The 14,712-nt window shown below is 43.9% G+C and overlaps 1 protein-coding gene across 2 annotated transcripts; it reads right to left on the bottom strand.

Annotated features, from left to right (window-relative positions):
* tmem39a (transmembrane protein 39A) lies at positions 1–14,595 on the bottom strand. 2 transcript variants are annotated; one of them, XM_063009613.1, is made up of 9 exons: positions 14,393–14,595; positions 12,089–12,296; positions 11,067–11,289; positions 10,137–10,220; positions 7,378–7,532; positions 6,278–6,605; positions 5,868–6,055; positions 2,402–2,522; positions 1–957 (listed from the first exon to the last, which is right to left on the bottom strand). In XM_063009613.1, the coding sequence occupies exons 2-9, from the start codon at positions 12,199–12,201 to the stop codon at positions 718–720; spliced, it is 1,452 nt and encodes a 483-aa protein (XP_062865683.1). In that variant the 5' UTR covers positions 12,202–12,296; positions 14,393–14,595; the 3' UTR covers positions 1–717. The 2 variants fall into 2 exon arrangements, with proteins under 2 accessions (XP_062865683.1, XP_062865684.1); XM_063009614.1 differs by lacking the exon at positions 14,393–14,595 and adding an exon at positions 13,790–13,811.
* Between the last annotated feature and the right edge of the window lie 117 nt (positions 14,596–14,712).

The raw sequence follows: 14,712 nt of genomic DNA, 5'->3' as shown, positions 1-14,712 counted from the left end.
AAACATTTGCTTTTTATTTCGAACGCCATGGCATTTTGAAATAATGCTGCATCGTGCCAAATACTGCAAAATTTGACAAGACTATGGCCATCCCCCCAGCATCGATGTAGCACACAATGCTGCCCCTGCATTCTGGGATTTGGCACAGAAATAAACATAAATAAAAAGGAAACCAAGTCGCGTCTGCTCGAGTGTGAAATGCTGCGGCGACAGACCTGAAGAAGCTCGGTTCTGACACTTCTAGAAAACGTCTAGAAAAGTCTGAGAAACGGCACCATTATGGCGCTACGGACAGGTAATAAACATAAAACGCAGCAATGCGATGAAAAATAATACAGCATTTTTTATTCAGACATCTCTCTGCTTCTCGCTGATTTTTCTCTTTGAACTGGCTGGAGGTTTTTAAGAGCATCTTTGGCAGAATTGAAACCTCAAGTAAGACTCGTGCTAAAAGTCCTCGACGCTTCTTCCCGTCTGTGTCCTCTTCTTTTTTTTCCTTTTCCTTTTTTAAATCAATATTTACGTTTCATGTAGGGGAAGAAAACGACATCGCGCCGCACAAACGTAATGCCCTGCGTTCATTTATGTAACAGTATACAAAATAAAATATTTTTCTTAAATAGATAGAAACGTCGCATGAAAAATAGAACCGTATCAAAATTAACACCAGCTGGAAGTTCACAAGTCTTTCGTTAAAACAACCCCCTCCGGCGTGCATCACTGGGATTTGAGGCCCAGGCCGCTGCCGTTCAGGGGGTACGAGTAGGCTTTGCCCAGCACTATGCGGTCCCGCAGCAGCTTGAACAGCACGTAGTAGTTGCAGAAGAGAATCAGGCCCAGCGAAAGCGTGTGGTTCCAACGCTCGGAGCGCAGCAGCGAGTACAGCTGGTAGAGCACCACGCTCGACTCGATCCCGATCAGCAGGTTCAGGATCCGCAATGGCTTATGGAACAGGATCTGACGAGGGAACGCAAAGATATTGTTTAGCCCTTATGTTGTGACACAAAAAGCCAAACCCCTCAGTTAGCGACAGAGGAATTAAATCTATATTCTAGACGCCAAAAGTCCCCAACCACCGGGCCACGGACCGGTACCGATGGGTCATTTATTACCGGGCCGCACAGAAAGAATAAATAATTAGAGATCGCTACATCAGCCATGAAAACACTGCTTTTATTTCCAACACACGAGTGTTTATCGTCTCATATCACCCCCAGGTGGAAGCAGCGTCTCATTGCAGCAAAAAAAGCTCATTTGTGAGCAGTATAGTTATTCTATTTTAAGTCCCTTCGCCCCCGCCGCTCCGTGGAATTATATTTTATATGAAACCGGTCCGTAGTGCAAAAAAGGTTGGGAAGCGCTGCTATACGGTACTGTTATGACCAGTGCTGAAGTGTGAAGGAGTAACAGAAATTGCAAATACATAACTTTAATCATTTTTATCAACTACTTTATACTGGGCAGGGTCACTGTGGGTCCAGTTCATCAGGACACTCTAGGCACAAGACAGGAATACCCTGAACAGAGCTTTAGATGATCCCCATTACCTTAGACATAGCCAAACATTAGATGATCCCCATTAACTTAGACATAGCCAATCATACAGCCAGCCGATAACACCGCAAGATTCAAACCTGGATCGATCACAACCGTTCTTGCTTTTGTTATTTATTATACAGTACCTTACATCCAGTACATCCAATGTGTTTTGACTTTTGTACGTTATATACAGTGGGGACCAAAAGTAGACTAGAGAAAAGCTTTCGTTCGTGTGTTTGGGTGGCACAGTGGTAAAATGCACTGGCCCACCAGTGCTGAGATCTCGAGCTCTCAAGTTAAAATCTTAGCCACCCCCTAACGTCAGATATACGCCAGTCATGTCTACACAGATGGGTACTTTATCATTGTGCCACACGAGTGAAGACTACCATTACTGAATTAATAATAAATAGAAAATATATTATTTCGTTAAACCACCCATGTTATGCATTGATCTTCGCAACCTACCCATGCTAACCTCAGCCTCACAAAGGTCACTGTTAAATAAATAAATAGAATTACCCCAAAACAACACACACATTCATTACACAACAAATTTAGCTCACATTTCTGTTATAAATGTAGCTGGAACCCTGTGATGACCTGGGTTTATTCCTGCTGTGGGCTCACCGGACACAGGACAAGTTTCAAAGACACTGTGACCCTGACCAGGATAAGGTGTTGAATACAGATGAATACATTAAGATAGAATTCTGCACACTGCCCAGTCACATTTATTGAAATGTAATTTAAACAGAATTGTAAATGACATGTCAGCAAAACCGAAAGGCGGTCAGAGAAGTGCTGCGGTCTCCCAGTGTAAGTGGTAAATAAATAACCCGAGAAGCGAAAGGCTACTCACATAGAACCTGGCGTGAGAGACGTCGGAGGGCAAGGCCACGTTATACGGACCCACAGCCTTGTAGAGACATCGACTGTGTCGCACCAGCACACCTTGTGGCCAGATTGTGCTCTCAGACCACCTGAACAGCAACAAAAATATCATTAGCTTTACAACTTTTAATAACACAATAAAACAGCAGCTTTGAAAAGATACAGACAGACAATTTTTTCTAGCTTGTGTAGCCCTCTTAAATTGTTTGGTCAGTGCTTAAATGCGAGTCCTATATGACATGTATACTAGAAGAGTAGGTGTACGTTACTATTAGGGCTGGCTCGATAGCACTTTTTTATGTCCGATACCAATACTGCAAATTGAGTATCTGCAGATACCGATAGCAATCCGATACCGCCATTTCTCCTCTTAAACAACTAAGCAGTAATAATACACGTCTCAATGCACCATGGTTAAACCTAGGGCTGGACGATATGGCCAAAATTTATATCACGATATAACTCCTAATTTCGGTCGATACGATATAATTCCGATAACGATATGAATAACACAAATGTCAGAAAAACTGCCAAAAACACCAAAATTGGATGGCTGTACCTGCAAACCTCTTTTCTGGTTTCTGGCAAGAAATACAAGCTGAACACACCACTGAATCAGTCCTTCCTCTCTTATCAGCTATTTCATCTGCTTCTTTTTCAACTGTGGACAGTGGCAAAGCCAGACAACTTCCATAGGGGTGGCCAGACTGCAGTGGCGGCTGCTGGTCTTTCAAAGAGGGGAAGCTCATTGTCGGCTTACATCATAAAATGTGTCAATTTATTTACACATAAATTCTGCCCTCTGTTCCTTTTACAAGAAAATGGCCTGAAATGGGTTGCAGCGGTTTGTCTTTCGACTTCACTCGCAAAATCCGCGATGGGACTGAAGCTCCTAGTGATTAAGTGACTAATGAAGTGTATTGCTTTGGCAATACGAATGTCCTTATTCGTCATGCCAATAAAGCTTCTTTTGAGTTTGAGAAGTGATGGTGTAGCGCTCAAACAAGCCGTCAATCAAAACAGGATTCAGCCTTTCCACTGATCCTCCAATCATCTTGCAGAAGCTCGGTGTCCACACCCGCCCACAGCCCCATTCACCCCCAGAGACGCTCAGCGTCACGGGGTGGGACAAAATCGAGGCATTTATCCAATGACCGGCGAGTTTCGGAGCATTAAAAAAAAACCTCAACGCAGTCCCATAGAAGTGAAGAGACGCTCAGCTTCTGCGGGCAAATGCATTGACGCTACGGGAATGTATGAGTTAAGTTAAGAAAATCGAGTCGATTTGTGATAATTAGCTGATTCTGAACGAACTCGTCTTCGAGATATACGTGTTCTAACGCATTTGTAGTCAATGAAATATTAACACAACTGTACATATTTGACCATTTAATTTTGGACATTTTAGGGGAAGCCGAGCTTCCCTTGCAGTCTTGGAGAAATCGCCACTGCCAGACTGAGACCATTGCTCGCACAGGGGCGGCACAGAAACTGTCTGATACCTTATTTTTGTATGTGGCTAGTGGCTGTTGATCTAGTAGTGTTTTGGTCACTCACTCATTTACCTATACAGGCAGTGAGTGCCATGTAGAATTACATCAAGCCCAGCATAATAAGCTTTTTCTTTTTTCTCATTTTCCCTGTGAGAAACTAAAATATAGCCTATAACCTTAACAGAATTTCAAAGATATTCCTTTGCAATACTTGATCATTTGATTGCAAACTTGTGTGTACTGATGAGACTCATTTGAACCCCAGAACATGCTAGTGTGAATGCATGGAAAACTAATTTTAATTTTCTTTCAAGAATATGATACAGACTGACCAACACTATTAAGCCAAATCAGCATTGAAAATTGACTATTTTTAATAGCCTTCTACAATGCTGGGGATCCTTAAAACTGAATATTCTCTTTTCAATAGAAGTGTTATTTAACTGCTATTAAATTGTTTTTGAAAAATAAACGCCCAATTAGGAGGAAAACCGCTATAAGAAGTAATATTAATAACTGGTATTAGTACTCAGTACTAGTACTTTTTCTGTAATTGTGTTGGTGGTTGACGTTTATGTTGAGTGTATTACTGCACTGTTTTGATGGAGAACTACTCGCTTGAGGTGCGCTGTTGAATTGCGTCCCTGTGGGAACACCTGCGAGCAGAAATGCAAGTAACACGGGCAAAGCGCACTGACGTATGCATATCGATCGAATTTGTTTAAAAATCATATCACCGTTATTGAAACATTTTCTATCGCGATATATATCGACATCGAATTATTGTCCAGCACTAGTTAAACCAGATATCTAAATAACAACGCTCAGACTGTGAAACTAATATTCTAAAGGAATAAATACAGAAACTACAGTACATCATCACACTGATGCAAAACTGCTGTTTCTATTTTCACTTTTACACACAGAACATTTAGCAGTAATTTTGGCTCGTTTACCAGCATCTACAATCGGAAGATGTGGATGTCAATCAAATGCGATGGACCAATTAGAATTAACGAGTTGAGATCCGTTAAAGTTCTGTCACGTTTTAGGTGATTAAAAACCAAAGCGCGCTTATTAAAAATGGATTAATCGTTGAGGATGAGAGATCCAATCCAGGACCAGATTTTCTTTCTCTCAGGTGAGCGATTTATCATTTATAAAGCGGTTTTTATTGTTTAAACAGTGTTTTTAGTTGTGGTTTAAGTAGATCAGTGTATTTTAATTTCTGAATGGCCTTATTTACATATATCAGACCGATACCAATACAGAGTATGGGATCGGTGCCAGCCCTAGTTACTATGAAGGGTCAATCGTTACAGCATTTAGCAGATGCTATTATTCAGAGCAAAGTGCATCCTCAGTAAACGTTTCTTACTACAGTACAAACAGACAACAGTCTAAAAACAGAAATCAGCTGAAACCCTGTTAGAAAAAATAAAAAGTTTAGAATGCTTCGTAAAGAGGCGAGAGACGTGGCTGATCGAGCAGACAGGGGAAGTGCTGGTACAGAGAACAGCCTTGATGCTCATCTTCACAAGTAGGACTCGAAGCAAAACATGGAACAGAACAGGTTTTGATGGGTTTGTTCCCTAAGGAAGGCTGGGATTGGTCCATTTCTGGCTTTGTAGGCAAGAATCACAGTTGAAGAGAGTGTGGAAGTGGACTGATGTGCGAGTTTGGGTTAATTGAAAACCAAGTGGGCAGCTGCATTTTGAACCAGTTATAAGGGTCTGATAGTGGATGTGGGAACAGCTGCCATATAGTTCAGACTTGAAATGACAAGCGACTGGACGGGAATCAGAGCAGCCTACATCCAACAGTCGAATCTTTCTGATGAGGAACTGGCATGATCTTATGTTAGCTATATCTGGCTATCCAGGACAACACAGAAAATCTACAATCCAGAGCTTCGCCAATATCACCGCGTTTAGTACTCACACGTGCTGTGGTGCGTTGCTGTAAGAACCGTGCTCGAGCCTCTGCCACCGGCCCAAGTGCGCAGCGGATCTGTGCAGCAGGTCGCAGTAGCTGGGTGGAAGTAGCTGGCTCATCAGCATCACGAACGCGTTGATCCACACCATGATCAGGTGCTCACACGACCATCGCATGTCGTAGTACTGTGTGTTCTGTGGATATGCACACGTACCACACACATGATGAGTGTCATAGTATTTAAGAAAAGACCATGTTTTCATACATGCATGTAAAATTGGCCTGCAATTTTACAGTTAATTTAGTACAACCCTAATTATTACCAGAGGCACTAGAAGTATTTAATATCCTAAAATGCCAGTTTGCTTTGTTGAAACACATGAACATTTAACATTTCTGTATTTTTCATGACCCACCTGGACAAAACAAAGTGGTAGAAAGGCCACGTAATAGGCGCTGAACAGCGAATTGAAGAGCACCTCCTTGATACGGCGGTTAAAGTCACTTTTGAGCTCCTCCACCTCGCTGCGGATGAGCTCGGGTGAAGGCGGGCACGTGTGTGCAGGCACGTGGCTGGGACTGGAGAACTGCTCCCGCAGGTTCTCGCGCACCAGCGCTAGGAAGTCCTTGGGTCGCTGCAGAGTGCTCTCCGTCCCGTCCGGGTCTGTAAAACCGCAGTCCGGTTGCGTGTGCTGGGATCGGCCCTCTTGGTGGAAGCAGCAGAGAGGCACGTACACACCGAATCTGAGGGGAAGGAAAGGTGGCGGATTATAGCTAGCTAGGTTGGCATTTGGCTAATGGTACTGATGAACTGAAGTCTGCTTTTGTGACCTTTAGGTCAAACTCATGTGATCCATGTTGCTGTGCCATTGTATCCTATGAAGTTGGGCGGTGCTGCTTACCTAGCCGCTGCGATACCTGTTGCTTTGAGTCTCGGTTTTTAACTACTTGATGCTGCATTTAAAGATCAATAAAATTAAACTCTGACCCTGTTTGCCACTGACCTTTTCAGAGCGTCGGCAATTGTTTATATGATAAAGTCAAAAGCAAAGTGAAGAGTTTTACAAAAACCCTAAGCTACTGGATTCCAATTTAAATTAGAACCACGGCATTGTATGAAAAATAGCTGAGCTGCGACACGTGGAGATCGGGTTTGTATTTTAGAGAGCAATTTTGGAAGCCTGGAATCACTTGTCGTGGGTTCGTAGCTCTTTAATTAAAGATTTCATTCGTCCTCAGATTAATGAAACTATAACGTTTCACGATGGTGAACAAAGTGCAAAGCGCTCACCGTGTGAAAGCAACCTTACGGATGAAAGACTATTTAACTGGTCAGCTAGGATGAGAAGTGCAGGATCAGTCGCAGGGCTTCGTCCATCCCTTTTTCAGAAACAGCCGATCCTGTGTGTAGGCACCCGGCCGGCCGATAAGCACCCCAGAGATTCACACCTCAGGACCGGATCTGAGCAGCAGTGGGCTAGAGTAATGAATGAACAAGAAATAACTGGAAACTTACGGGTAACCCAGGAAGAGAAGGTTAAGCACCGAATGGGTCTTGAAGAGATTGACCAGGGTCCAGCAAAGAACCCAGCCGCACAGGGTGAGCAGGCTGAGCCGGGCCACGATCAGGAGCAGGTAGCGCACAAACGACGACGGGCTCGCTTGAGAGGCCTGACAAGAGCAAAAAAACATAAAGCCAGGATTATGGTTTAAATAGGGTGGATAGAGTTCATCAGAACATCACTGAGACTTGGTAATAACACCACAAACTGGAATAACGTGGCCTTACATTTGCTTTGGCTTTTTTTTTTTTATTTGCCCAAGAAGAGCCACTTGGCCAAAGCAATTCATTGGGCTTCAATCCATTTAAAAATAAAATAGAAAATACTGGTAGGGGTTCTGACACAATGGGTGAGAGGAAGAAGTTCTAAAGGCATTTTTAATTTCCTTTGCATACAAGTGATGCATTCAGTCAAGAGATACAACCCCCCTCCCTTCCCAGTCACAATATAAGGTACATTAAACATATTTCACATCAATAAAATCTTCATAGTATAGGACACTAAATGGATAAAAGTAGAGATGGGATGATCGATCGGCTATCGGCCGATTTTTAATCAAAATATGCTATCGGCGATCAGCGATATTTCCTAAAAGTAGCCGATCCGATCGTGTGATAAATAAAGATCATGTTAAGTTAACAGCTCAGTGGTTTGATCCAGACTTTGAGCTACGAAGCACCAACCATCACATCACCATTCATCAACCATCGTACAGAAACCATCGTGAAAGCTCTTACGATGTAATTTTGCTGATTGTAATATTTACTTTAAAAAGATAATTCAACCCGGTCACATCCGAGTCGATTCTATCAGCACGTTATATAAACTCCTGGTTCACTTTGGTAAATCGGAAGCGGTTCTTACTTGTGATGTAGATGAGAACAGAAAATGTTACAGAGCCAATCAGAGGCAAAAGTTTATTCATTACCAAATTCGTTAGTTCAGGATCATCTGCTGAACTTTTAGAAAACTTTTAGCTCCTTAGACGGAACGAGTCTGACTCGGTTACAGATCTGTGGTAATAACAGTGTAATGAAGCTTTTTAATGTAAGAGAGTCACACAGAATGTTCTGTAGTAGCTGGTGTATTTAAAACCACGACATTTAATGAATAACAGTAAACACGGAGAGATAACCGAGAAGAGAAACTTACGCTTCACATAAAAACGAATCAACTCATGAATCAATGAATCACTTATAGCGATACTGTGAACAATGTGTCTCTTCTAAAGGCACAAACACACACACACACACGCGCGCGCGCTGCTCCGGTTTATCTTTACTGTGAGGCTCTTTTTAAGTTTATTTACTGCTAATACCCCCCCCCGATCGGAATCGGCTATCGGCCGATGTCCCTGAAAGGAGATCGGAATCGGTGCCAAAAACCCCGATCGGTCCATCTCTAGATAAAAGTATCTGGACACCTGACCATGAGCTTGGCCATTAACATCAATGCAAGTTCACTATTACGGTGCAGCCATAACAGCCTGAGCTCTTGTGGAAAGGCTTAACAAGATTTTCTAGTAGGTTTTTGGAAGATTTTGCCCATTTAGTCAAAACAGACTCTCGTACTGGATGCCAAATTTGAGAATATTACAATCCATCAGAAGCTAAACTGCAAGTAAAACATCACCCTAATTCAGCCGTATTGAAATCCGCTGACATATGGGCTATATTTAACTACACCAAGCAAACAGCGTCAGCCCAGCTTTTGTCGTTATGCTGTTCTGTAAAGCCACTGTAGCACAACACAGCTAGTACTGTTCAAGGTGGGGAGATTGTTCGTTCGTTTGTTTGTTTGTTTATTAGGATTTTAACGTCATGTTTTACACTTCGGTTACATTCATGACAGGAACGGTAGTTACTCGTTACACAAGATTCATCAGTTCACAAGGTTATATCAAACACAGTCCTGGACAATTTTGTGTCTCCAATTCACCTCACTTGCATGTTTTTGGACTGTGGGAGGAAACCGGAGCACCCGGAGGAAACCCACGCAGACACGGGGAGAACATGCAAACTCCACAAAGAAAGGACCCGGACCGCCCCGCCTGGGAATCGAAGCCAGGACCTTCTTGCTGTGAGGCGACAGCGCTACCCACTTAGCCACCGTGCCGCCCCAAGGTGGGGAGATTCTCATTCCAAAACGCATACAACCTCACTAAAGAGTTTACCTGCTCAGTATACTAGTCGTTTTGACACCTATTTAGTAAATAGCATTTAATTTCTATTTCAGACACTGCAAATCAGCTCACATAGCTAGCTGGTTAACGTTAGCCATCAAAAAACGCTTATTTGACAAAAGGTTTCTTCATACTATACTTTTGTAATAGTTAATGGCCGCAGTTACAGTATATTCACATTCTAAAAAGTGTGCCGCGACCTAAATTACAAAGTGAAAAACATGAGTATACGTAATGTTTTGAATATTTAGTCCATGAAATGTTAATGGGACACAGCACCTGCTCTTTTAAAGGTACCTTCCATTCATTTATCAGCCCAATAAACTCAGAGTTGCTCATTTCCTTTATGTATTTAAACACACAATAAAACATCAGAAGTTAAAGAACCATTTTCTAAAACACTTCTGATAAAGAATAAACCCGCCTTTAATTCTGAACTATGAACATGCACTGCATGACAGATTTCCACGCTGTGTTTTTATCCCAGTACCATCAAAGTTATGGAATTATAAAGCTAGACTATGTAGATACCTCTGAGACGATGGTCCACACTAGTCTTCTGGCCAGCATCACGGTGATAAAGATGGCCAGGTGGTAGTCCATCAAATAAAAGTTCTGTGAAAAATACAAGAACAATACAACAGATTATAAAGCATTCGATTCTGACCAATCAAAGCAACATGAAACAACTGGAACATGAAGATTATCAACCAAACTATACGCAATATTTATTTTTCATTAGGTGAATACACAGTGGCCGCACTGCACACACACAGTGCATGTGGCTAAAATAGCTAGCCAAGCAGACTGCAGCTTAAATATAATAGAATTTTACCATCGTGTTTTACGCACTTTGGTAATTCATGACAGGACACAAGATTCATCAGTTCAAGTTTAATGTCAATTTAGTCTCTCCAATTCACCTCACTTACACGTCTTTGGACTGTGGGAGGCAACCGGAGCTCCCGGAGGAAACCCACACAGACACGGGAGAACATGCAAATTGGATAAAATAGCTGGCCAAGCAGACTGCAGCTTAAATATTATTATATTAACCCCGAATAGTAAGAGCCACTATGCTACATAACAGCAGTGCTCGAGTTTGGGGGGTTTGACTCCTGGACTGGGCTCACAAATACAGAAGGAGCGTGGCGTTCCATGAACGCAGCCGTTGTGGGGACACACATCAGAGCACCATTAATTCCGGCCCCAAGCACGAATAAATGGGAGGGTTGTGCCAGAAAGGGCATCCAGCGTAAAACCAGGACCAACCAGCAAGTCGTGGGTAGAGCTTTGGGCTATCGATCGGAAGATTGCCGGTTCAAATCCGGGCTCTGCTATGCAACCTGAGAATGCATTACTCCTGTTTACTATTGATTACCAGTGACCATCAGATTCATTTTTTGCATGCTGTTATTTAAATATCAGCTCAGACGTCTAGTAACGAGGGGGGATACACACCAGCGAGGTGGAGGCAGCAGGGTGGCTATGCGGATACCACCATACCGTCCTGTAGATGTTAATGTACTGCACAAAGAGCGCCACCAACAGGTAGAGGAAGAGCAAGAACTCAAAGAGCAGGCCGCTGTCCAGGGGAAGCTCTGGGATGCGGCAGTGACGCACAGGTTCCGGCGTGATCAGAGTCGTCAGGGGAGGAGCCGACAGACCAGATGAATTACTGCTTCTGGGTAAAAGAGAAACAAGTTTAGCGCTAATATGACCGTTATAGCAACACGTACTTTTTAAACGCCTTTTTAAACGCTGGAGCCAGGACTAATCTCAGCTGAATGTTGAATTTTATTTGAAATCATGGAGCTTAGCGTGGCTCTCCGTACGTGATACGGCTCTGGTAGGTGATAAGAAGCGGCCGCAGATTAAACACGTGTTGGAGAGGGTGTGTGGTGATCCGGCTCTCCTTAATCAGATCGGGGGTTTGTGCAAGCAACAGCGAATTCAATTGGGAATTGAAAATTACTGGACTGGGAGATAGAGTGAAAAATCCAGAGGAAAAAAAACACAGACTGCCACCTGAGCCCTTCACAGACACTTGTAGTAATTCCCCCTTTACCTATCAATCTAGTCATGTCATGTCAAATTCCTGATTGTGAACTCGCTAGTGCTTGCACAGCAACCGATCTGATCAACGAGTCCAATCTGCAGCTTCTTCTCATCACCTGCCAGTGTTGGGTTCCCACACAGAGCCGTATCACGTATGAAATGCCAGGCTAAGCTCCATTTAACTCCTTCTTCACTCACGCAGGTACCCGAACCCGGGAGGAGACCCTGTCGGACCTTCCCTCCCCCTAACTTGGCCAGGCGTCAGTGGCTCTGGTGAGATTCGAACTCACGAGTTCCACCACCCTGCAGTGGTGTGCTAGTGTGTTAAGGCCGCTGTACCACCCGAGTGCCCGGTTTAAAAGTCTTGACGGTAAATCTGTCTGTTCCGTTACTTCGTTCACTTTTCCCTCAGCCGTGGGTCCTACCTGCTTCTGGGGCCCGTGCCGTTGCTAAGGCCGCCCCCCACAAGAGTCTGCAGGGAGGGCAATGCCGAGCGGCTCAGCTGCTGTCTACTCGGACCCCTGCGGCCCCCGGGCATGACCGGCTTGCACGCTGCTAACCACCAGCACAATCCCGGCAGCTCCTAGAGCCAACGTCCTCACGGCCTCCTCCTCCTCCAGTGCAGCCCTGGCACTGGCGGGAAAACAGAGAGACACAAACCTCATGTTAACATGTTATATAACCATGATAGGGCAGCGGTAGCTCAGCATTTAAAGTTTAGGACTAGTAATCGGAAGGTCGCTGATTCAAACCTCACCACTGTCAGGTTATAACAGTTAGGCCCTTAACTCTCTATTGCTTGTATTGTATTTGGTCACATCGATTATAAACGTGAATCTCAGTGGTGCTATCGGCCACATCTACACACACATTATTGGCAGTGGTAGCTCCGTAGTTAAGGTACTGGACTAGTGATCAAATGGTCACTGGTTCTAGCCCCACCACCGCCAAGTTGCCACTGTTGGGCCCCTAAGCAATCCTTAATTGCTTGGATTGTATTCAGACACAAACACGGATGTGTCCCTAGACATGGAACGCATCGTCGGCATAATGTTGACATTATAAACTTGAATCTCATAAATATTCTTGGATCAGAAGGTCACTGGTTCTAGCCCTACCACTGCCAAGTTTTCACTGTTGGGTTTATAAGCAGGGCTCTTCACCTTCAATTGATAATCTGTTGTTGGGGGGGAAGGGGGCTAGAGGAGGTGGTGGCTGAAGTCCTGCAATAGATTGGCCAACAGTGGGGTTTGAACCGGCAACCTTCCGCTTATTAGTCCAGTCTAGTCTAGTATATCTTTGCATGTTTGGCATTTAGCAGACGCTGTTATCCAAATCGACCTACAGTACTGTTACAGTGTATTGTATAAGCAATTGAGGATTAAGGGCCTTGCTGAAGGGCCCAACGGTGGCATCCTTGAACCAGCAATCTTTCGATTACTAGTCCAGTACATTAACCACTAGGCTACAACTGACAATATTTAATGTAGAAACAGTCTATCTTTGCATTTTTTGGCATTTAGCAGACGCTTTTATCCAAAGCGACTTACAGTACTGTGACAGTACATTGTTTAGGCAATTAAGGGTTAAGGGCCTTGCTCAAGGGCCCAACAGTGGCAACCTGCCAGTGGTGGGGTTTGAACTAGCCACCTTCTGCTTACTAGACCAATATCTAACGTAGAAACAGTCTAACTTTGCATTTTTGGCATTTAGCAGAAAGCGACTTACAGCACTGTGACAATATATTGTATAAGCAATTAAGAGTTAAGGGCCTTGCTCAAGGGTCCAACAGTGGCATCCTTTGAACCAGCGATCTTTCGATTACTAGTCCAGTACATTAACCACTAGGCTACAACTGCCCTATCTATACTTTTGCATACTACTGTAAAAAACAACTGTAGATGTTTTCCTCTGTATTTCTGATGTGTCTATGATAACGATATTTAGTTCTTTAGGTATTGTGATATATTGCAGTATTGATTATCGAGACATCATTGAGATATCAGCGAGGCCTTGTGTTCTGAGTGCAGTGCTGCATTTCACCATATGTTAAACAGTCCAGTGAGGAGCAAAATGAGGAACTTAGTTCAGAACAGAAACAAAAACACACACTTGCTGTTACTAACCGCTTATATTTTAGCAGGCCTGATGTCAAGGGTGCATTTTGTGTCTAAATATTGTAGATCAGCAGCTGTACAGAGTATAATAAATAGACTATAATATAACTAAACTACAGAAGACTTCTCTGTGTGTGGAACAGTGTGCAAACCAGTTTGAGCATTAGCTAAAGAAAAGCAGTAGTTTGTAATAAAGGAGGTGAAAAGTTGTGGTGTTTTAGACGTTACTGTAATGCACAAGTTGCTGGTTGTTGTGTTTGGAGAAACAGCTTCTCAATGCTCAGGTAAATACAACCTGTGGCTACGCTTCCAGCCAACATAACAAATTCACTTCACCCCTTTTTAAGCTTCAAATGACTCTAATAACCGCGTTAAACTCTCGCTAAGGGTGACTGGGGGGTAAAAGCCAGGAAGACATCCAGAAAAACCGTGCACTTTTACTTAGCTGGTCCGTTGGTTAGCAGGTTAGCACAGATAGCACGCCAGCTAACTGGCACACATGCAAAGTTCGCCTATGCAAAGCGCGACTCGCCGCCGCCTCTCAGGCAGCACCGGGTGTAACAGTGTCCCGCACGGCGAGGGGGAAAAAGAGGAAAAACGAGCCGCACTCACACATCGATTCCGAGCGGATGGTGAGGACGCATCAGTCAATCTGAAGAGAACATCGAGTCCACACCGGTCTGCCCCGCTCGCTCAGGCGTTTTCATAAACCGCAGCTGGAGTTCGAGGCAGCACGAACGATGCTGGATCTGACCAGAAACGGGAAGAGAAGCATCCAGGAGAAAGTGAAGCACACTCAGGGTTTTAGCTCCGCTCTCACCAACACACACCGACGTGGCAAGCCCAGACCTCCCCCGCTCACACGTCACCAAACGCGGCTACGTGCGTCCTGCGTGGCGCCACACGCTTCCCTCCATAACGTCCCAAATGAG

The sequence above is a fragment of the Trichomycterus rosablanca genome, chromosome 15 (genome assembly GCF_030014385.1).
Source record: "Trichomycterus rosablanca isolate fTriRos1 chromosome 15, fTriRos1.hap1, whole genome shotgun sequence".
NCBI classification, from domain to species: domain Eukaryota; kingdom Metazoa; phylum Chordata; class Actinopteri; order Siluriformes; family Trichomycteridae; genus Trichomycterus; species Trichomycterus rosablanca.
This window is presented reverse-complemented; position numbering and strand designations above follow the sequence as displayed.